Below are 24,757 nucleotides of genomic sequence, written 5' to 3'. Positions count from 1 at the left end.
CTCTAAAATGTCTAAAATACTGAAATTTCAAACCTCAAACTATAAGGAAAGTATCTAATACATGCTTATACGAAGTTTGAACCCAATCTGAGGATGTCGAAATTTCCAATGATTGATTACAATACTTCGTGCCACATTTATGCACCACCGATTAGTAAGAAAAACTTCAATTCCATAAAAAACATAAATAATTTTGCTCAATTTATATTACATTATCTACATTAAATTCTTTTTCTTAAATTATTTTATATATTACCTATTAACTTTATATATATCAGGAATATGTCTTTATATAATATTTTTTTCATTACATAATATTTTAATAAAATATCCTTTTTTGTTCGTACATTGTTTTGCAATAAATGTTTTAAATTTTATTGAATGCACTTTATAATGTTCAAATTTGAGACCCTATTCCTGTATTTAAAAAAAAAGTCTTCTAAATCTCGCATTTTTTAATGAAATAAATAAATGTACAATCTGTACAATCACATGAAATTTAAATTTTGATAAGTTTTTTTTTAACATTGCTCGTTTGTGTTTTTTTTATTTTTATTCTTTTCAATTAAAAGAAAATTAGTAGTTCAGACAAAAATAATGCATATCACAGAACATTATTTAAATGTATCTTCTTTTCTTTTTTAATTTTTTTTAAATTAATTTATTAATATCTTTGTGTAATGTAAAAATTGTTTGAATATATCGCAATCTATCTTATTTTATTTAATTTAATTTATTTGTTTTATGTAGGTATATAAATATAGCTTCGCCAGGATTGTGGAATGATTATTTTATATTAATATATAAATGTGTGTGTGTGTGGTGTATTAATAGAAAAAGTTTAATTTCTTTATGATATATTTTTCTCACTTCCAATGGACCAGCAGTTGGAGTGCTTTTTATCATCATCAAGTAGAAGAGAATCATCGCATTCAGCCATCATCTCTCCGGCAGCTGGAGCTGTAGATTCATCAACATCCGACACGATAGTCTCAATGCTGTCGTAGAAGATACTGCTGGAAGATTGCTTCGCAGAGGGGATTCGTTGTGTTTTATAGAAGATCCGCTGCTGTGATTTCTCACCGTCTGTTGTGCCATTTCCTCCGCCCTTCAATTGTTCCCATGTCTTCAGAATATTCGGATTGACCTTCCCAATAAGTCGACATGTACCGTCAATGCGTGAACTCTTGACCACCTCATGCTCATCCTGAGTATCCTCCGAGGAGTCACAGAGTTTATTGTGATGTGGGGAAAGCCTCTCAAATCCCATCCTATTGCTGCTTTCATCCTCAGCTTTGCACTGAGAATTCAGTAGATCAATTGAATAATTATCATCATAGTACTTGACTTCCATGTCGCGATTCTTCTCCTTGTACACATTGCTATCGTCATCCACGACAATGTGGTAGCGGTATACCATATCCAAATTCGGCATGGGATTTGTGGTGAATGTTTCGAAGGGTGTTTGAAAAATTGGCGGGGGTTGTTGTACTTTCGTCTTCATCAGGTATTCACGGATGAGGTCGCGTGAACCTCTAAAATCACCCCCATTGTCACTTCCTGCAACCTTCTCCGCCATTTGTTCTTCTACACCTCTGACACCACCACTCATCATCAACTTTGACTGCAAATTTTGGACGGGAGGGGCAAGAAAGAAAGAAAAAAGAAACAAAAAAAATTGGCATTAAATTGGATAGGAAATATTTTTCCAACATGCGGCGCTATTTCATGTTAAAACCGACAAAATGATGAGCAAAACAAGGTAAAGAAAATAAAAAAAAATGTAAATTTTTCTTTTCATTGTGAGGGAATAATTAATTAATAAACTATTGTAATAATAAAGACAACCTTCTTCACAATATATGTCCTCCACACTAAATAAAACACCCGGCAATACAATCCATCCCATTATACATTACTAAATTTTAATTATATATAGGTACCCTCTATCTAATAAAGTGTATAATTTACTTTTTTTTTAGTTTTACATAATTTTGAAAAAGTCTTTCAATACAATTCGAATAAATCATAAATTTCATCAGTGAGTTTTTTGTGTGTTAATTTTTTTCACATACATACTAAATTTATAGGTAATAGGTATTCAGTTTTCTTATATCCAGAAATCAATTAAAATTCTCCGTGAAAAAATTAAATCATTTGAACTAAACAAGGTTTGTTAATTAGAATTTCAAGGAATTAGCTTACATTCGAGGGATTCATTTTTTTTTTAAGGAAGAAAGGATAAAATTTCAGGATTGCTCTCTTTTAGCTCTTTGGTAAGCGCATGCTATTTACACGTGATTTTGCAATATAAATTCTGAAATGTATTTTTTTTAATGAAAAATGAATAACGTGTGAAATGTGGCTTTGGAATTTACACAAAGGTAAATTATAGAGTTATGTAGGTATAAGTAGTTGTGTGCAATAAATATTTCTCAAGATAAAACCTTGTCACTTTCTGTATACAAAAGTTGCCAAATTTTTTTTAGATTTAATTTATTTTAATCAATTATGTATTCTTCATTAATGAACTATCATAATTCATAGCAATTGCATTTCTTAAGAATTTTATTCGGGTTATAAATTCTTTAATTTATTACCTACTTTATTATATGTATATATAGGAATAGTCATTTTGTTTGCAATATTATGCAACAGATTTAATTGAGATAGCCGTCACAGAAAAAACAGAGAAAGTATGTAGGTAGAAATTTGTAGTTATCAAAAAGTTTATTGCTGATAAAGGAAAAAGAATTTATTTCGCAAAGTTTTTTTTGAATGATAATTTTTTTTTATATTCAAATTAAAGAAGAGAATTATATTTTAATTAATACAAAAATCTTGGAAAAACGTACATGATTTTATCCATATGTTGGTAAAATATTATTTAAATTATTTTGTGCGTGTTTTTTCTTTTTTGAAATATGTAACTTTGTATGATTTACGATGAAAATCAGGAAAATGCAATCATTTAAAATTTACGATGTTTGGCCATAGGATGGATATGTAATTTAATGAATAAATTAAAAACTACAATCAAAATGAGAAAAAATCTAATTTTTTCATGAATTCTTTCGCAAATCTAACTAATTAGACTGATTTTTAGATGCCTAAAATGACAATCAATACATGCTACTTAAAAATTTAAAAACAGTTTTGTAACAAATTTTAAATAAAAATGCATGAAACGACATTTTCTTTTATTTTCAATGAGCCAATAAAAAACAAAATGTTGAAAAAAATCATACCTAAAAGAGGTATGAAAAGTAATAAATAATAAAGATTCACTTTCTACTTGGAAATACAACAAAAAACTTGCTGAATAAACACTTTGTATATAAAAAGATTCATAAAATAAAGAGAGGTGCACATGATAGAGGAATGATTTCTTTTTAATAAACAGTAGAGTTTTGCATTACAGATGAAACTTTTTTTTTTATAAAAAGCAGTCTTATCCAAAAGCTCCCAATCAGTTAAGATTAAATCACATTTATGCCATTTTTGTGAAGACATTTGGCATTAAAAATTGTTTATCTTCGTTTTTTTTGCATTTTTTGTGAAGCTTTCGGTTCTGTGATTTTTCATCAGGGATGTCATGCTATATATTTTAATGTTTGCAGGATATTTTTAGGATTCATTTACAGACAAGAAAGACATTTTGTGTAATTTTATTTCTTCTGAGGAATTAATTTGCTTTTTTAAATTGCTAAAATTTTAACATTTCAAGAATAAAACTTTTAACAAAGGAAGTACTTTCTTTAGTTAATTCCCAACAAATTTTTTTCTAAATATTATATTGTCAAGTTGTCATGTTATAGTTAATTAATGTATTAGAAATGAGTATTAGTGTTTAATTTGGGATTGTTTCAATAAAATGTAACTAATTTTACGATTAGGTGCAAATGAAAATTAAACTATGATAACTAAGATGAAAAAAATAAATAAAAAAACCCCTTTTTAATGAATTTCTACAAAAGCCAGCAAAATGTTCTAAAAAAAAAGGCATAAACAATCAACAAAATTTGGGAGAAGGACTTACGAAACAGGAGAAAGTACAAGTAGACCTCAATCCTGATGGTCGGAATAGTTGGATACAAATCCCGTCGAATGTAGCGCCCTGCGATGTCCTTCAAAGTCCATACTATGTAATTCTCTAATTTCTAAATACTTTCTGAAAACCGAATTTTCTCCAAAAAACACGAATTCTGTATTTTTATACTTTTTCTTTTCAAACATTTTCTCCTCTTTCATTTTTTTTAAACCAAGATTTAAACCGAAAACTTTTTTTTCTCCTTTAAATTATGAAATAAATCCTATTTAATTTTTATACTTCACATTTTTTTTTGTAAATTCCTTTTATTTTTGCTATTAGATAGGTGTTTTATAGGTAAAATAATTTGCTTGTGAATTATTGTAATTGTCATTGTAGCAATGAATTTTCTTTTTTTAATCAAAGTGTTAGATTTGCACAATTTATAGAGAGATGAAAAAAAGACAGAACGTGCATTAAGATAGAAAATTAAAAAAAAAAAGTATTACTGACGGTCAAAATGGCAAAAAAAAACATGAATTGTTATTAGCAAATTGCGGATTATTCATTAGAGATTTTTATGCATTTTCTTTTATTTATTTTTTAATAAAATTATTAAGTGTCTTCAAATGATTTTCTACTAATAATCTGAATTTGTGACCTCGTTTGCCCAGAAAAATTAAATTAAATAATGAATTGAATTGAAAAAAAATGAGCCCAAAGGATGTGAATTCACTAATTTTCATTCCTCAAATTTTGAGAGATAAATGCAAAATAAGATCTAATAATCTCTAATAAATTCAAAAACAAAAAAATCATTCCAGAATACACTAATTTTGTCTGACTTTCAACTCTGACCAATCACTGAGATGATCAAAATTAATATTTTCTTCTAAAAGATTATTTTCTTAACACATTCATCGACACATTTATGGCGCTTTTATTCTTTGAATTTGAGAACAAAAAAAAATGTTGTCGCGTGAACCTCAAAATGAATAAACTCCTTTTGGAGTTTTCATTGAGGCATCAAATAATTCATTATTTACAACTTTTTTTTGAACATTAATTTTATTGATGATTTTATTTTTTTCAAAAGAAAACATTCATGTCTGTCAAGACATTTTGGAGATTGTTCAATTGTGGGTGGTTCAAACATTGCGCATGGCCAATGTTAAGGAAAGAAATTTTTTAAACGAAATTTTACATATTTATACAAATAGAAAACTGCATCAACACGATGCGCGAATAGAAGGAGGAGGTCAGAGAGGCACAACTTCTTTGTAGGTGTACTTCTTTCGGCGGAAAGCAATTTTACTAGCATGTGTGATGTTTGCACCACCCACAAATACACAAATCTCTTGAGAGAAACTCTTGAGAGATGGAAGTTATTCTTACACCCAAAATTATTCAAAAATCATCAGAAATTACCTTTAAATTTTTAGAAAAAAATCAACATTCTGCACTCTGCAGAAAATTTAAGGTTTTTTGTTATAGAAGAAGAAAAGTTAGGTTATTTGTGTACTCTAATGAGGGCTACTCGATTAATTTTCACATTTTGATTTTAAGATCATTTGAGAAAGAAACGTCAACGATGCAAGCAGCAATTACCCAGTCTAAGGCGACGTTGAATGACCTCAAGACAATGAGGAGTTCATATTCGGTGACGGCTAGACAGCTGACCACCGAATGCGAACTCCTCATTGCAGATCTTGATGAGATGAATCTGCCAGAGGATATTATTATTTTTTTTTATGTTTCCTAATTTTTTTTAATGCCTTTCAGTTCGGAAGGAAATCATAAAGATGCTGAAGAAGAAAGCACATGATCTAAATAATTTCACTAAGAATTAAAAAAAAATGAATTAATTCAAAAATGTCATTTTGGAATTTTCAAATGCCAATTTCTCCCAAAATATAAATCGGAAAAATCGGAAAAAATTAGGGTGCAAAACCCTAACAACCTATAATTTTTGACAGTAATTTGGAGGTTATGTGATCAGTACTTTGGGAGTTAAAAAAGAAAATAGATTTTTGGCCCATTTCCCAAACTTTTGCGTATTGAGAAAAACGCGTTTTCCGAACATTTCCTTCAGCAGTTTTCCCATCTGATAATTTTTCTCACTAGCTGGATTAGTGCAGAAAATGTTGCCAAGGTGTATTCTTCAATAACTTTTAATGATTTTTCTCTACAATTTTTTGAATCAAAACATACCCCTTGGGGTAGATCTAGTCATCCCATGTAAATCATATGGGAGATCGAAATTTTTGGCATATTTTCTATTCATTTGTTGCAAAATGGCGTGTTTGAGAAAATCGTAAAATTCTCTGTTTTAGTGCGTATAAAAGTGAAATTCCTTGTCGCGGATCAAAAGGTGAGAAGTTTAGCTATCAACTACTATCAATCTCTCAGTTGGAAAATCATTGGAAATGTCGGAAAATTCGACCGACTTTATTTAGCCAACTGGTGACTATATTTACCCGCCGCGTTTAAAAAAAGTCAGAAGCGGAAGGGTTTAGGAAAAGCTCGAAAACTCATATTTCCCGTGGAGATACAGAAAAGTGGCCTGAGACAAAGTTGTAGGCCAGGAAATTTCCTATAAGAATGACCTATCGAGGAAATTTTCTTGCCCTTGGGGAATCCTGCAGATAAGGATTTACGCAAATTGACTATTTTTACCCCGGTCTCCCCTACAGTTGAAAGGATTTAAATCAACAACCCTTGAAAAAATGTAAACGGTTGGATTAAATCTGTGAGAGTGAGAAAATTAAATAAACATCAGTTGGAAAAAAACACATGATATATAAATTACTTTTTCTGATCATGCATCACATAACCAGTGCGCTGGTAAATGTATAAAATTATATATTTGTACCGATGAATGTGTTAAGATGTTTTTTTTGTATCTACTCCATATTCACATGTCTTTAAAAAAAAATTAAAATTTTAATCATCAACTCATCATTTGAGATTAAATTGAAACTACTAAATGAAATCACAATTATTTTTTCTTCCAAAAAAATATTAAAATATGTATATAGCTAATATATAATTCATTAATTAAATTTAATATATGTAACTTCATAAAGTTTCATTTTTTTTCATATATATAGTAGGTATATAAATATCACACGTGTAGTTTACTAGTTATTTACAAGTAAATTTAAAAATTTCGACTGAATGTTGGTACCTATTAGGTATAGTTGAATTTATCATTTATTATATTAAGATTATTTTCCTCTGTAATGTCTCAAATAGTATTGCATTATATTGTGTTTTCTGCAATACTATTGACATTGTAAGAATTTAAATTAAAAGAAAAAAAGGAAATAAAAGAATGTGTATAGTAAATACACACATTAATGTAGTAACAATTTATTTACAATACGCGGATTGTAGCGAAATTGATATAAATTTAATAGCATTGTCCATGAAAAACTTAAAACAAAAAATTTTCGAGTTAAGTGAGAAACACACATAAACACAAAATTAGCTTTTGAACCAATTCCAAAAACTCGAACGTAGGTTGCGTACCTTTCCATTCTCATAATCTTGTGTGTCGCCATTTCTTGCACCACTGCTGGAAATTCGTCGGACTGGAACTGAGGATGGTTTCATTCGGCTCTGTGGTGATGCCACATAGCTTGAATTAAGATCTTTCTTCGACGATGATTTATATATATGCGGTGAGATGGTACTTGGTGGTATCGTTGGTGCTGTTGTGACTGTGGGCGACGATGTGACTGGTGAGACAGACGATGCTTTCGCACTTAGAGAATCCAGATTGCGTGTCTTTGCCGTTACTGTATCTCTCTTTGCTTTGGGTAATGGTGAATGGAGAGGTTTTCCCGCGGACGGAGTTGACGACGACTTTGCCGATATTGGTATCGATGAGCTACGATTATTTGCAGTTAATGACGAATCTTTCCGCCAACTTTGCGCCGAATCAGGTCTATGGAGGCTTGGTGATGAATTATTGTGCTCTTTCTTCACCGAACTCGGCCCAGAGCGCCCCATGAGACTACTTATACTTTTATTTGTTAAACTACGATTGGACGGAGGCCCGGATGGACTTAACTTCCCATTATTGTTGCTATTGCTACGTCCAGTTGGTGGTTTAGGTGCTGCATTTGCCTTTGCACCTGCCAATGGAATGCGACTAGGACGTTTCTTTGGTGTTTCTGGCAAGGCACGATTTTGCTCAGACTGATCTTGTGCCGATTCCGTACTACTACTGTGTTGCATTATTTCATCCATAGCCAGTGGCACCATCGCCTTCATACTTGGTGTTGAAATTTGCGATTGCCTGATAATTGAATCACGTGTTGGGGACAATCTAAAAAGCGGTCTACCATTTTCGGGACTACCATCCATTCTTGTTGATGTTTTTGATTCCAATACACGAAGTTGCGCTCTTGTGCCCTCAAATTCAATATTTTTCTCTTCCAATTGAAATTTCAAATCATCAATGTCCTCCTTTGCCTTATCCAGTCGTTTTATAAATTGGATTTTTGATCGAGTTGCATGATCTAATTTCTGTTGTAATACCTATAAGAGAAGTAAAAAAAAAAAGTAGGTTCTTTTTATTAATTTTTCTTCAATTTTTTCTTGACATGAAACGCCTAAAAATGCTTAAAAAGTTACTGTGAGTCTTTCAGTCTTCAATTAAATTATACGGAATAATTTAGGGCAATTGTAGCATTAAATTTCTAAATTGTTTAGTTACTGCATTTTTTTTTAAATCATTTTGTAATACGAAATTTACTTTTTGTATTGTTCTAAAAAAAATTGTACATTTAAACTGCGCACTTTAAAGGATTATAGGAGAAAGCAAAGAGAAGATCGTTGTTATATAACATTTTCAGGAAATTACTGAAAGAAAGCATAAAAGTAAATGATATATAAACTAAAATATTCCTCTTTTCTTCAAATTTCTATGGTTTTCCTACACTCTGTGTTGAATGAAAGAAAAAAAAAGCTCACTAAACTTCGTGCTATTTTTAGTCACATATTCCAAAGTACATGTAATATACAGAAAAAAAAGTCAATCATAACGCGTCCAGTTATAAGAGTTGGTATACCACAACGCGGATGGGTCAGTCTATGCGTTGTAATTTAATTTTTAAGTAGTATTAGTAGGCAAAGTTGATTTTTTTTTATGAAATTCATCAATTCGAAAGACAAAAATGGTTATATCTCAAGTTCTATTGCACATACAGAAATTTCTTGACTAGTTTTGGAAAGGTATTGAAATAAGCTATAATCTGACATATATTTCGATACATTTCAAGGTCACCTCCAGAACACAAAATTGCGGATTTTTGTTCTACCAAAATAGTTTTTTGGACTTTTTGTCCTCAAGGAATGGTTTTAGAGGTTTCTGATGTTCCAGAAAGTTGTAGAGAATTGCAAAACCTTTAATTTGATACCAAATTGAGCAAAATCGGACAATCCGTTCAAGAGATATAACTCTTAGAACTTTTAAAATTCAAGAATTTTTCAAATGGCTATATCTTCTAAACGGTGACATAGAATTTCTTCATTTTTGGACTGATGAAAGATATTGAGTCAGGCTACAACATATCAAAATTTAAAGGAAAACGATAACAGATGTTGGGAGATATAGCCCCTTAAAGTTAGGCAATTTTTGTTTTTGTTTTTAGCGCCTCTTGCGGCCATTTTTGGAACTTGGAATGTTCTAGATAGTTGTAGGGCTTCTCAATACCTTTCATTTGATACCAAGATGGTCAAAATCGGTCAAGCCGTTCTCGAGTTATATCGAAAAAACACTTTTTGCTTTAGGCCGCCATATTTGCTAAACCGCTTGACCGATTTTCAAGTATGATTTGTTGATGAAAACATCTCACTGAGCTCTACAACATACTAAAATTTCAGATCTCTAGCTTTAAGGGAACTGATCGACGGTATTTCAAAATGGCGGACGGCGGCCATCTTGGATTTTGAAAATGCGAAAAAATGAAATTTTACACCCACATTTCTATAGAAAACTTCAAACCGGAAGTCTCTATCGGTTACCGCTCTTGAGTTATAAGGCAAAATGTGGAGTCCGGGCCGGCAGGCCGGCCGGATCAAAAATTTTCCACCACCATTTTCGTAATGTGGGATGTCTAAAACGTGCTCATACCAAGTTTGAGCCCGATCTGAGGTGGTCGGTTTTTCCGACGATTACAATACTTGGTATGCCACGATTGTGGTATACCAACTAATTGTGCTTTAATACCTTTTTCTTATAGTAGGTAGTCTTTTACTCTTTGAAATGCATTTTATAATGGTATATCAATTGAATGGAGTCGAGCTACTTCTGTACAACACAATACAATTCTCATATTTATTTCTCCATACACATTGAAAGATGAAAATGTGTTTTTAATTCGTACATGTATCTTCATTCATATACTATGCTTACACATATGTATATATATGCCTAAGTAGTATGTTCAATAGTATGATAATAAATTTAGAAAGCGTCAGATGTTCAATAATTACGCTCATATAAAAAACTTAGCGCGAAATTGCACGAAAGAGAGAAAATAACAATGAAATACGTGAAATGTAATAAAATATACATATTATATTGTCGTCTTGAGGATCATTCTGGCAATCAAAGGAAATTCTTTCCACGAAAAATATTTTCTTTGTGAAATTTTGTGCAAATATTGTTTAAAAAAAAATGTGAAAAAGCATAAAATTCCTTTCAATAAAACTTACAAAACTTTATCAAATAGCAGGGGGGGGGATAAAAAGTTTCTTTAATTCCATCTAAAGACTCTTTATGAATAATTAATTTAAAACAAAAACTAAATAATTCAAGGATGGCGTCAAAAGAAGTGGGATTGGTAAAAGTAAAAAAAATAAATAAATAAAAAAGCATGCAAAACTAACCTGATTTTGAACGGTGAGTGTTAGTAAATGCCTCTGTAGTTCAACAACATTATTCTCGAGCAGAATTGCTTCGATCTTTTTAGAATCAGCTAATCTCACTTTATTCAGTCTATTGGGTGTGCTGACTAGTCCATCCAGCCGTCCAAGAAACATCCCATCACTTCTTACAAGCTTATTCGCTAGCGCTACAGTACCGGAAGAAGAGGCACCATGGTGTGTGCTATAATTGCTACTCTTATGCATTGTATTAGTCATGCCCGTATCAGATATTGTAAAATTTCGAATAAAATTTCCACGTGACTGTTTGGATGATTCAAATTGTTGATGCAATTCCTTAATTCGTGAATTAAGTTCAATCTTCTGATTGAGTGCCATCGTGAGTTGCTTCTCCAATTCTTGCTTCGCCAAAGTTAGCGAATTTATTTGATCTTCCAAGTTTGTTGATCTTCGGCGCTCAAAAACATTTTCCGCCTCCATCTCAACCAATTTGTCCAACAGTCGATCCCGTTCCTTACGCAGCAACTGAACATCTTCCTTTCCCACTCGATCGAGTTGCTTTTGGAAACTATGCGGAATATTTGTTGTTTTATATCGTTCCTTTTCTAATTGCTGCAAATGCTCAACTTCATCGCGAAGGCGATTGCTCTTCTTTTGTAAAACATCCAATAAATTCCACAATTCATTGTCGCTATCTATAGTCATGCGTTGTGATGTATTTGATACATTAACTCCCTGCCAATTAAATTTCAATCTCTTTTGTTTATTCATAATTTCAAAAAACATTAAATTATGTGAAAGAGAAAATATAATATACTACACTATTTATATACAATAAATATGATGTGTGTATGTCACTGACCTGCATAGCACCATTTGTCGAAGAAGCACTGTGTGTTTCTTTCGAAGAATTTGTCTCAGTTGAAAACCCTGAATCCTGAATAACGCTGCCATTCCCCTCACCACTCTTTGGTTCTTTCTTCCCACTATGGGAGTTGCTTCTACTCCTTATCAGAGACGACGATGACATTTCTGCATTTTCTTTTTGGGTTAATTTCCGTCGAACACGTATCCCCGGTTCCCACTCAGTTCTTCTAGTTTGGAAATACATTAAATACAAACATTTCTCCAATAAATAATCCATTTTCCACCACACTGTCATGAAGGCCTAACTTCTAAATTTAGCTCCTTCAATACTTCACAGAACTTTTTATTTGAATGAAAACATGTTCTTTTGACTTGTTTTGTGAATACGTCAGCAATCATTCCTTATAATTAATAATAAAGAGGAATAATTAAAATTTTATTTTACCTTGATGCCAATGAAGACGATGGCAGGCCAGTAATTGTACTAGATGCTGACGATGAAGCCATTTTATGTTTGAGATCAGGAAAGGTTTCAATAACCAAATCACGAAATTCCAGTAAAGCTCCGACTTCATTCTGCAATTCCTGCAATTATAATGTAAATTTATTTAATTTTTTATTAATCTTGGACTCAAAACATCGTTAAAATTGTGAATAAATCTTGTAAAAAAAACTGTTAGTAAGAGGATGTACCTGCAATGACTTAGTTTGATCTGTGACGTGATAGTGATAATGTCCTGGGGGTGATCTCAGTGGCATACACTCCATTTGGCTTACTCTTGCTCCTAAAGTGGACAGTTCGCCCTGAAAAGAAAGATAAAAAAAAGTTTTTACATCAACTTTTCCCTTCTTTTACATACAACACAACATAAAAATTCAACCTTCTTTTTCATACATATTTCAAGAATTTTTTTTTCTTTAGAATCTCTTTTTTTTTTCACGATAAAATGTCGCTTTACATGGCAAAATATAAAATACTGGAAGTATATTGCTTCATGTCCTATTGTTCGATATTGTCAACAGAAAACCCATTTATTATACATTTATCCCCCCTTAATGGTGAAATAAACATATCTGACTAAAAAATCGTTTATCGAACTTTTATCAGTCACATCTTCGTTTATGCTTCCTCTATTTTACAAATTAATCCGTATTTCTATGTAAACATACATATAATGTGGCAAGAAGCAATGAAAAGGGGTTGCGGATTTTTGCCCATTAACAGATAACAAAGACCAAATACATTTAAATGGAAAAATTGATTTCTACCCAAAAGTTAAATCCGAATAAAACAACGCGATTCGAGAAACTAATCGCCTGAACAAAACGCGATTGGAGACCTTATATAGCTTTGTATACTATTTTCCTTTACCATCTCTTTTTTTATGCAAAAATCCATCAAGGATAATTTAGAAGAACTCTTGGCTCAAATAGTTAACTTGACTGAGATGTTTGATCAATAGACTTTTAGTATGCATGTAATATAAAATAAATATATAGTATTGTCAAATATGCATGAGTTATTTCACGTGCAAGTTGTTAAATATTAAATTATTTTTGGCTTCTCAATTCTTATACACAGTTATTGTATTAGAATTTGATTTTATGTATATTTCATCGTATATACATAAAATACGGTATATACAGTGAAGATTCGAATAATAACTGTAGTAATTATATATATTTGTGATACTTTTTATGTTTGGATTATTATTTTGTCTTTAATTGAATAAGGCACGTCATTTTATCTTCTAATTTAAAATCATATCTGATTTTTCGACTTGTTCTTTGAAGTCTCACTGTATTTATCTATTTTATCATCAAATAATATTCTACGAAATTCACATAAAGAGACAACAAAATTACCTCACATTTGGCAATTTTTTTTCGCGACCTTCCAATAGGTAGACGAAAAAAAAAATCTCTTGGGAATATTAAAATAATTAGATGGAAATGAATATTGTTGTAATTTAACCTTATATGTTATATATCTTATTTCAAGGGTTGTGGTTTTAGTTTTTCTTATATACTCACAGTATTTATTTCTATAAGAAATACATAAATCAAACAATCCCTTTTTGCTCAAAGTAACCATGTATAAATTGGCTAAAGAGATATTTATTTGGCAACGTCACAAAGAAAGTTATGGAAAATTTCATGCACGTCAGCGAATTTTATTTGATTCCCTTTAACTTCCATATTCAATTTTCTTTTGCTATCTCGTACCATCTAAAAGGAATTCAAAGTGTGGTAGGACATGCATAAAAAAAATATCTTCAACTACCTTCTGCTAGAATACCTGAATGTCACATTAGACATTCCCATTTCAGGTGGAAATTCAGAAGCTTTCGATACCTGCACACTTGGAAATAATTTATGTATTCATACATATAACGTTTAGGAAGACTAATGTATACGCGCGAACCCAAATGAAAAGTATTGCATAGCAAAGTAAATACAATTAATGGACCGAATCACATACAATTTTTGTGACACAGACACTTTTTTGCATTAAATTGTTCAATTTCCTCTTTCCGGTAATTTCATTCTCTGATTGAGGCACAATGTCTACGAACGTATGAGTGAGACTCCAACCGACAGGTGCTCGATTTCACTATTTCTCAATTTAATGAAAAACAACTTTTTGTTCATAAGCTTTTATATTAGACACACCGAGACAGAACAAGAAAAAAGTAAATCAATGTGAAGGGATGCAATAGAAAGATTTACCGTACTTGAGTGAAAAAGAGAGTGGGTGCGTTGAAGTTTTTTTTTCTTCTTACGATAAAGGAGTTTATTCATTCCTTTATGGAAAAACTCCTTATTCGAAAAAACAAATAAGAAACTCGTAATGGCCAAATTAACTTCCGATTTTTTTTTATCATTGGGATCAGCAGAAGAAATTGAAAAAAAAAAAACATTTACCCAAAAATAAAAACAATGATGTCATCATATAGACAAACTATTACAATCAAACTGACTAAAGTCAGTTGATGTAGAGTTTATATATTTTTTTAAGGAATTTTTAAATATTTTTTCAAATAAATTAATAGTTTTTTTTTTCGATTTTCTCCATTTGCAAAGAGAACAATAAATAGAATAAAATAGCCAGGGATTTTAACTAGCAAATGCATTGGAGGGTATCTTTCTCTGTATTCAAAAATTATAATTAAATTCTTTGTTTTATAAATACATTAAAATAGTCACTAATTGAAGCCCCACTGTATTTCCTTTTGCTCATTTTTCTCACCTTGATGCAGAACTATTGAGTTGTGATGGACTGATGAATTGATTATCGAAACAAACTACATAAATCCTTGTAAGTCACCGCACCACCAACTTCACCACCTCCCAAACCCTTGTCTATTTGCAAAATGTGATTTACGTAACACGTGTGTGCATTGCGCGCAGCACAATGTGCCCTCAACGGTGTAGGTACCGTGGCAAATTGGCGCGTAGAAGTTATAAAACTGTCTTAACTTCCGATTACCATAATCTGATGCTGAAACCACCAGCAATGCAATGATATGTGTAATGTATAATAATTATGATTATATTAATATATCTGCTCTTATTATTTGACCAAAAAGCATAAGAGAAATGTAACGGAGTTATCCTTGCAAATTATATAAATAATTAAAATTTACTTTTTTTAATGTCTATATGAATGATGATGAGATGGTTGGCAATTAAGAAAAATTCAACACACTTGCTCGCACCTCTTAAACCTTATATTCTTCTACCATTTTTAAAATTATCAGAGCATTGTACTTCATATTTGCTGTGTGGCATATTCTTCCACCTGTGTGTCTGATTGCTGAAGACGTGCAAAAGAATCCAGTTATAGAAGAATAAATAATACATTTATCTATAATTTAATTTAAGTATGAGTAGTCAACAATGAATTCAATCAGTGCATAAAATTCACTGGTTGTCTTTTTAATTTGCTCATCTTGCCTTACATCATTTTATGTATAATGGTATGTATAATTATGAAAAAAAATATTTCTTCAATGCTATAATAACAAAATATACTCTACTCACGAACTTTAAGACAATTTTGCAAACAAAACTTCATATTGCACCCATGGTAAATTTGTTTTTCTCAGAATTTTCTTCTCTAGTGTTTATGCTTAATCTTTAACACATTGTTGTGTACCTATCCATATATTTGAGGAAGTATATATAGGTACATAATTCAGTTGACGAACAATGTCTTACAATTAAAATTTCACAGTTCAAGCTCATAATAGTATAGCCTTCCGGATTTATGTTCTTTTTTAATTTCTTTTTTTTTACAAAAAAAATGTTCCCAGTTGCACATTAACATCAAAAATAATCTTTAGAAAGCTTTTCACAATTATCATTACAAAAATAAAATTTATCTCAATATTATTTTGGAGATTAGATTCTGTATTTCATATCATTCTTTCGTATCATATTGCGTCGAATTCTTTAGTCAAAAGCTCAAAATTTTAAGATCTAAATTGCATTCATTTAAAATTATATTGAATTGAGTTTAAACAATATTTACTTGTGAATGAAGACCGACCATTGTCATGATAAAAAAAAGAAAACATTAGCCCTTTTATCACAGCAAAAGGAAATGTTTGTTCAGTTTAAAACGATTTCTAAGAGAATTCTCAATGTCAAGGGTGGTAGGAAATGAAAATGTTTAGTTTACTAAATTGTAAAGCTTAAAAGAATAATTCTGTACCTTCACCGCAAATCCCTTTCTTACCGTTTCTTCTTTAGAAGACCACAAAGTGCAACAGGTAGGCCGGTCGACCATAGTAATCCAATTTTTCCATCACGATTTTACAAATAATCTTTAAAACACGCTTGTGGAAAATTTTATCTGGATACTTTAAGTTTTTCACCAAAAATTTATGTTATTCGTAAAGATTTGAATGAAAATGAGAATTCCGAATATCTTCTAGAGTACCTACATGTTATTGCAAACATGGAAATTCTCAAATTCATTCAAACATAATGCTCACAGTTTCCTCCAACAGATTTGCACGTTTTTCCTCATTGGCAACATTTTTTTATTGTTAAATTTAATAACTTAAAACAAAAAGAACTTTTTTTTGGGTTTTCCTTATACCAAACTGAGAATTTTAATGACACTAATTTCCACACAACCCATAAAAGAGAATTTGTCTGAACAATCTTCCAACCATTTCGTTGGAAAAAAAAACACCAAAGAACATTAACATTTGGATGGTTGAGTTAATAAAGGAATTAACTAAATCACTCATTGAAACTGAATTTTCAATTTTCAATAAATTTCTTTAGCTATGGATGAGTTGCTGGTTTTTTCAGCGATATTGGAAATAAATGCTTTTATATAAAGTTTATAGAAAATGTATAATTTTTACAAGTGGTGTGATTTTCCCTAAATATATTTTAAAATAGTTTTTTTACACAAGAAAAAATCTAGTTCCTCTTGGAATTGACTCCAAGAAATGTGCTGATAAAAGAGACAAGATTATTCTGAATTCATTCAGTTGAAACTTTAAATTCTTTTATGACAACAAACGGATTGTTATGGCTATAAAGGCAAAAGAATTTCCAGAAATAAAATCTACTGAAGCGGAAATTTTTAAAAAATTTTATGAACATCAAATTCTCATCCTATTTGAACAAGTAAATGGATTTTCAAGAATGTCTTCCTCATTCATTCAAGGAAATCATATTATTTTTAGAACGCTTTGCCTTCTTCACAAAAAGATTCTAAATAGGAATTATCTTGAATTTAAAAAAAAATCCCTGGATTAGATTTAAAACATAAATGCTATGAAACAGAAAATTTCTCACTTGATTCTCTATACCTGAATACTCATCAGCTTTGTTTTTTCGTCCATACACTAGTTTCATTGAATTAACTTTACCATAATTTGAACTTAATTGAACATCCGATTCTGAAAATTTTTAGAATTTTCACGCAAAACTTGGTGTTTCAAATTTGTTTTACGGGTTGCAGCTTTTGGACACTCTTGAAATCCAAATATTTGCAAGGTTGAATTTATATTACACAAGGTTCACTCAACAGACTACATAAGATGTATGTATTTATTTTCTCAAGATAATAAAAAGTGAAATGCGCAACCCTTTGATTTTTAATGCGTACATGTAAGAGCGATTTTATGTAAAAATTTCTTTAAAATCGAATTTTTCTGTTGGAGAGCCTGCACTATTTAATAATTAAATATTATACACAAAATATAAATACTTGGTTATCCACTTTACGGTATTGCAACAGATTTCACCCTTTTTAATTTTTTTTCACACTATCATTAATTTATTTAATCCATTCATGAAATTGATGAAATTCGTTTTTGCAATTTAATTATTTAATTATCTATTGCAATTTTTTTTCTCTTATTGGTTATTTGAACTATAAATTAAATTAAATAGATAGCTAATATTCACACTTTGTAAAAAAAATCCAATTTTGGGTTAACACCATGTGCACATTGGTATGTAATCAATAAAATAAAATTTATTTTATATATTTTATTTTGTATATTGAATAACTATATTTATGTTCACACACCTTTCTATTCACTACTACACAATTCTCTCCGGAGAATGAAATTTGTAGCGAAAAAATACGTTCATCGCGACCGACCATCAACGTCTGACTCATGCATTGCGATTGCTAAAAGCTGAGTTTCGATTCATGACACGGTTCGTTTGCTAGAGTTAGTGAGCATTGAGCAGAACTTCTATACCAGAGTCCCCACGCTTCGCGTTCACACAGAGACAGACACCTATATAAAATATGATACTTTCAGTGAATTTTCGTACACGCATATATGTATATAATTTAGGTAGGTATGTATAAATATTAGGTATATACTTCCATTGTTTTTCATTTATATATTATAAAGTATATAAATGTATTTATTAAGTAAAAATAACAATTTAAAAAATGTGAAGCGATTCGGTCGGTGGGGTCGGTGGTTGCCAGAAAATATAATGCTTTTGTGATATTGCAAGAAAATTTATAAATGGATTTTTTTTTATTTCTTTTGCAAATTACATTAAATTTTAGGCATATTTTGAAAAATTTGAAAGCAATAACTGAATAAAGATGTTTCTTTTTTATTACATTAAAAATGCTTACAAATTGCTTTTTGTATACCCAGTAATTTTCAGCTAAAAAAGTGAGATAAATAGGGTGTACAGAAAATAACGAATGTAAAAAGTCTATTTGAAAAAAACTAAGCATATTTTTTTTTACTTTTTATCCTATATTTATTTCTAAAAATAATTTTAATATATGTAGTCAGTAGGAGCTACGAGCAAAGTCTATTCATAATATCATTTAAAGATTCAATTCAGATATGTAATGTACAGGAAATGATAAGAATCATTGAATATTCAAGAGAAAACAAACAGATTTTCATTTTGCCATTGAAGTAAAGATGGGAAAATACGAAATAGATTTGCTTAACTTTGAAAAGCAATAAAGGATTGGAAGATCCATTTCAGTGATTTAGATTAGACTCATCTTCTGTGATTTTTGTACCTGACTAACCTTATGTTCGTAACCTGGTGACACATTCTTACCATGAATAGATATAAAAAGGAAAAATGGATTAATCATCATTCGGACTCTGAATTTTTGGACAAAAGTCAAATTCTGTTATTCATTGAGCCACAAAGGTCAGAAAAGAAGGGTAGGTAGGTATTTTAACATGTCCAAGTTATTTAAAGAAACATCACTGTATAGTATTCATTTTGTTGCTCCAGCTAAAAATGTCTAGAAGACAGAATATAAGAAACTAAGGTGAAGAACGTGGAAAACGTTGGGAAAGTCCCAAAAGAAGTTACATTCATGAACAATTTTAGCACGTTTTAGATATACGATCGATAAGTTAGAATAGAATCTTCTGGTCTGGAAACTATATGACTTACTATTACGTTCAAATGAAAGTAACTCACGTTTGCCCGGGGGCTAGATTTATTTCTACACTGCCTTTGTATTTAATAAAATGAAGAGTAGACAAAATGATAAAACTATAATTTTGCTTGGTAGCTATCTTTTTTTTAACTAAAGCAGTTTAACGCGTAATGTGCTGAATAACATAAAATTGTTTATAGGAGAGATTATATTAGAATTTAAGAATACTTATTTATCAACCCGTTTTAATTACATTATGTATTCTATGTAATATATAAAGTAAATTGATAATGTTGATACTGAATCATATATTTCCAGAAAATTGCAGGAAGAACTTCTTCAAAATTCATGGAAAAAGTTGCCCGTCATTGTGTTCCTTACTTGAAGCTCCTCTGTATTTATATATCTTTTTGGAGACTTTTAGTTCCACTGGCGCTTCTTTTACAATGATCGCACTCATGTAGGAGGTCTCAAAGAAACCCCCTACACTACACGACACGGTTACTAAATTCCATTGCCATGAACTGAATTGCACGGTGTACTGTACTTGGGTACTGGGTACGTTAGATCGCATGTGGGGGCCAAATTGTTCTTCTTACTGTACGTTTGTTACATCGTCAGAACTAAATCTTTATTAATAGGCCAGTAGAATTAGCGGAAAATGACCCCAAACTTTTAAATAAATTCGGCCTAGCTAAATTTTGCACCATTTGATTCATAAAAATATAATAATTATTTTAATATTTACGTGCATGCTCTAAAACTTATGCTCATTTCAGAAAATGCGTTTGAAAAATTTTTCATACATTTTTCCATAGAAGCCATCGAAGCCATTGAACGAACATGCGACGTCGCTGAACTTCGTGTTCCGAAAAAGTATGATTTGACAGTTGATAATTTTCGAGTAAATATTTTCATTTTTGTGGGGATTTTTTTTTTGTGAAATAATGTGTGTTTACTTATTATTTCCCCCATAAAGAGTTGTCCTATTATTGTAGACATGTCTATGGACATGTCTAACAGCAATCCAATGTGATCTTTTTTCAGCGAACATATCCAATGAAAGTCCAAAGGATTATCATTGGACATTCGTTTGGGATATGTCCAATTACAGTCTTATATCTAGTCTAATGATTTTTCTTGGGACGTGTCCTTCACTTGTCCTATATGAGTCCAATTTCCGTTTACATTGAACGTTTCCAATGCCAGTCCAATGGATTATCATTGGACATTCGATTGTGATATGTCTAACAGTAGTTTAATGTTTAATCCTACGATTTATGTTAGGACACCATAATCAAACGTCCAATGCTACTCCAAGGTAATTTCATAGGACATTCTAATTGAACGTTTCCAATGCCAGTCCAATGGATTATCATTGGACATTCGATTGTGATATGTCTAACAGTAGTTTAATGTTTAATCCTACGATGTATGTTAGGACACCATAATCAAACGTCCAATGCTACTCCAAGGTAATTTCATAGGACATTCTAATTGGACGTATCTAATGCCAGTCCAATAGATTACCATTGGACATTCGATTGAGATATATTCAACCATAGTCTAATGTTTAATCCTACGATTTATGTTAGGACACCATAATCAAACGTCCAATGCTACTCCAAGGTAATTTCATAGGACATTCTAATTGAACGTTTCCAATGCCAGTCCAATGGATTATCATTGGACATTCGATTGTGATATGTCTAACAGTAGTTTAATGTTTAATCCTACGATGTATGTTAGGACACCATAATCAAACGTCCAATGCTACTCCAAGGTAATTTCATAGGACATTCTAATTGGACGTATCTAATGCCAGTCCAATAGATTACCATTGGAAATTCGATTGAGATATATTCAACCATAGTCTAATGTTTAATCCTACGATTTATGTAAGGACACCATAATCAAACGTCCAATGCTACTCCAAGGTAATTTCATAGGACATTCTAATTGAACGTTTCCAATGCCAGTCCAATGGATTATCATTGGACATTCGATTGTGATATGTCTAACAGTAGTTTAATGTTTAATCCTACGATGTATGTTAGGACACCATAATCAAACGTCCAATGCTACTCCAAGGTAATTTCATAGGACATTCTAATTGGACGTATCTAATGCCAGTCCAATAGATTACCATTGGACATTCGATTGAGATATATTCAACCATAGTCTAATGTTTAATCCTACAGTTTACCTCAGGACACTTTAATCAGACATCCAATGCTAGTCGAAGGAAAATTTATAGGACATTCTAATTGGACATATCCAATGCCAGTCCATTGGTTTATTATTGGACATTTGTTTGAGATATGTCCAACGATGGTCGAACGTTTAATCTTACGATTTATCTTAGCACATCTAATTCAAACGTCCTATGCTAGTCCAAAGGAATTTCAGAGGAAAGTTTACGTTAGAAAAATAGCAAAGTAAGTACATTATACACTAATTAGGATATAGTTAAACGATGTGTATAAGAAATTAAGTTGCAATTTATATAATTGTACGCGAAAATAGAAATTTTCTTTTTTACAGGTTACGTGTTTCGACAAGTCCAGGTGAGAGATTTTTTTCGAATAAAAGCAGGTAAAAAGAGAAGTATTTTAATTAAAGAGCGCTCTTCTGTAAATAGTAGTAGTAGTAGTAGTAATAGCAGTAGTAGTAGCAGTAGTATGTAGTAGAAGTAGTCGGGGTAGTAGTAGTAAATATTATGTATGTAATATTTGACAAATTTTTCTATTATTCCATTATTATTCATTGATTTGTCTTTTCATGCTACATGTTCCCGGACAACTTCTATTCTCCGGACTCTCCCAGGCTCCCCAAAAAGAGTGTCCATGGACAACCCAATGGATTGTCAATGGATTCGTCCCATGTGTCCCATGGACTTTTCTTGTTTTTTTCTTATATTCTGTAATATTCTTACAGCTACATGTTCCCGGCGTTCCCGGACAACTATCTTACGGATACTCCCACGTTACAAAAGCTCGCCAAAGAGAACTATCAGCATTTATGACGAAGGGAATGGAGAAAAGAAAAGGTACTTATCATTGATTGATTATATCTCATTTTATTTTGAAGATTTTACTTAATATTCATAAAATTATTTGTCTTTTCAGACCGTGCCTTGGAAAACAGAAGTAGGAGAGCATCCCGTGTCTTGGAAAACAGAAATTGCAGAGCATCCCGTGTCTTGGAATACAGGAGTTGCAGAACATCTCAAAGACCCAGGACGTCAGAGTTCAACCGCCGAAGGACAAAGTATCATACATGTAAGATTTATATATATAATTTTTAAATAAAAAAATAAAAAATTAATTCAAAGCGTTTTTTAGTAAAAAAAAAAATAGAAAAAAATTGGACATATCCTAAGCTATTCGTATGAAATGTCCTACGACGCGTCCGCTAGAACTTTTCTAAATACGGACCTGTCCTATGCTATTCGTATGGACTGTCCATTGATGTATCCACTGAAAATTTTGCACACTGGATATGTCTTATGCTCTTTGTATAGACTGTCCCATGGATTGTCCTCTGAGGTGTCTGCTAGATTTTTACTCTACACGGATCTGTCCTATGCTATTCATATGGATTGTCCACTGACTCGTCTTCTAAAAATTTTCTAAACACTGGATATGTCCTATGTTCTTTGTATAGGCTGTCCATGGACTGTCCCCTGACGTGTCCAATAAAAAATTTTGTAAACATTGGACAAATCCTAACCGGAAATAAGTGACAAGTCCTATGATCTGTCCAAAATCTGTCGTACGAAAGCAAGACTCGGAAGTCATGAAAATGTCTTTGAGGATGTCTTATTTTGTCGTAGGACAGAATATAAGAAAAAAACAAGAAATTTCCATGGGACACATGGGACGAATCCATGGACAATCCATTGGATTGTCCATGGACACTCTTTATGGGGTCTGCATTATCTCATGTAGGAAGTACTTTTTTTAATCCTCGTTTCTGAAACAAGCATAAGTTTTAGAGCACTCCAGTAAGTATAAAAAGGTTTCTTATAATTCTTTGAATCAAATGGTGCAAAATTTGGCTAGGCCGACTTTATTTAAAAGTTATTTTACTTCTCAGCTGGCCTATAAAGCAAAGATGGAATGGAACCAATAGCCTGACTCAAAGAGTGTGAATCATTTTGCTAATCGTCTCAAGATCATATATACTACATATTATTATGTACATATTTACATATACTATCTTCTTGCACGTCGTAAATATTCTTCCACATTGTCGTGTGGACGTCGACCTGTTGAAAAATATTGTAGTATAAATGGGTTTCTTTCTTATTTACTAAAAAGAGACGGGTTTTGGTTTTGTTGCCATGTAAATTAAGTTTTGGTGGATATTGATTATAAACTTGGACAATCATCCAAATTTGACACAGATTCGAGAGAAAAAGTGTAGAGAAATTGGAACAAGAGTTTTAATATACTCTTAATGTTGCTGAAGGTTACTGTATGCGTCTTTTTTGTCTCAATTTACCTTCTTTCGCCCGCAGACATGCTTAAATATTGCAAAAGGAATGAAACTCACCTCGTCATCGTAAAATAAGGGAAGTGACCTCGAAGACTTTGCTTTTCCACAATTATTGTTGTTGGAAGATAAGGCATGCATTCCATTCTGTAGCTCCTCCGTATCCAGGAGTGCACTCTCCATTTTAAATACGCACAATTCTGCAAATCCGACGACTTTCTAAACTGTTTTCACTAGGATTTCCCAACACATCACAAAATAATTTACCAGACTTCTCTGTGACGTCAATCTGTCATACACCCATGAGAAATTGGAATTTCATGCATCTGGGACAAAGCACTCACGATAACACAAATTTTCACGCACTTTCCACACTCCTGTCGTGTCACATTCACGGGCATTCACTGTAAAAATGCAAAGTACACGGACACACTGATTTTTTCACGAAATTTTTAGTAGAAAATGAGAGTCCCAGTTGCGGATCTACATCCGACACATGTCGTACGAGTATGCCATTCAAAGTACATGCCACTGATAGGTATAGAATGGATACC

At 31.5% G+C, this 24,757-nt stretch overlaps 1 protein-coding gene and 1 long non-coding RNA gene across 4 annotated transcripts; one reads left to right on the top strand and one right to left on the bottom strand.

The window, feature by feature from the left end:
• Positions 1 to 188: 188 nt before the first annotated feature.
• On the bottom strand, positions 189 to 24,719 carry LOC129797858 (uncharacterized). Of its 3 annotated transcripts, none has more exons than XM_055840712.1 (7): positions 24,264 to 24,719; positions 12,488 to 12,598; positions 12,240 to 12,379; positions 11,790 to 12,021; positions 10,931 to 11,662; positions 7,562 to 8,575; positions 189 to 1,624 (listed from the first exon to the last, which is right to left on the bottom strand). In XM_055840712.1, exons 1-7 carry the CDS (start codon positions 24,384 to 24,386, stop codon positions 851 to 853), a joined length of 3,126 nt encoding a protein of 1,041 aa, XP_055696687.1. In that variant the 5' UTR covers positions 24,387 to 24,719; the 3' UTR covers positions 189 to 850. The 3 variants fall into 3 exon arrangements, with proteins under 3 accessions (XP_055696687.1, XP_055696688.1, XP_055696689.1); XM_055840713.1 differs by having other exon boundaries at positions 11,790 to 12,018; XM_055840714.1 differs by lacking the exon at positions 24,264 to 24,719 and adding an exon at positions 16,536 to 18,016.
• LOC129785931 (uncharacterized) lies at positions 22,138 to 23,033 on the top strand. The gene is made up of 2 exons (XR_008750069.1): positions 22,138 to 22,755; positions 22,835 to 23,033. It is a non-coding gene; the product is annotated as an uncharacterized LOC129785931 (long non-coding RNA).
• Positions 24,720 to 24,757: the final 38 nt, after the last annotated feature.

This window comes from Lutzomyia longipalpis, chromosome 1, assembly GCF_024334085.1.
Source record: "Lutzomyia longipalpis isolate SR_M1_2022 chromosome 1, ASM2433408v1".
NCBI classification, from domain to species: Eukaryota; Metazoa; Arthropoda; class Insecta; order Diptera; family Psychodidae; genus Lutzomyia; species Lutzomyia longipalpis.
Note: the sequence above shows the minus strand (reverse complement) of the source record. Positions and strands in the feature narration are given on the sequence as shown.

Bases quoted from the DNA above. Each gene is read 5' to 3' on its own strand.
- LOC129797858 (XM_055840712.1), bottom strand. From the start codon at position 24,386: ATGGAGAGTGCACTCCTGGATACGGAGGAGCTACAGAATGGAATGCAT. The intron at 11,663-11,789 runs GTCAGTGACATA...TTTAATTGGCAG, and splicing joins CGACAAATGGTGCTATGCAG to GGAGTTAATGTATCAAATAC. The intron at 1,625-7,561 runs GTACGCAACCTA...CAAAATTTGCAG, and splicing joins AAGATTATGAGAATGGAAAG to TCAAAGTTGATGATGAGTGG.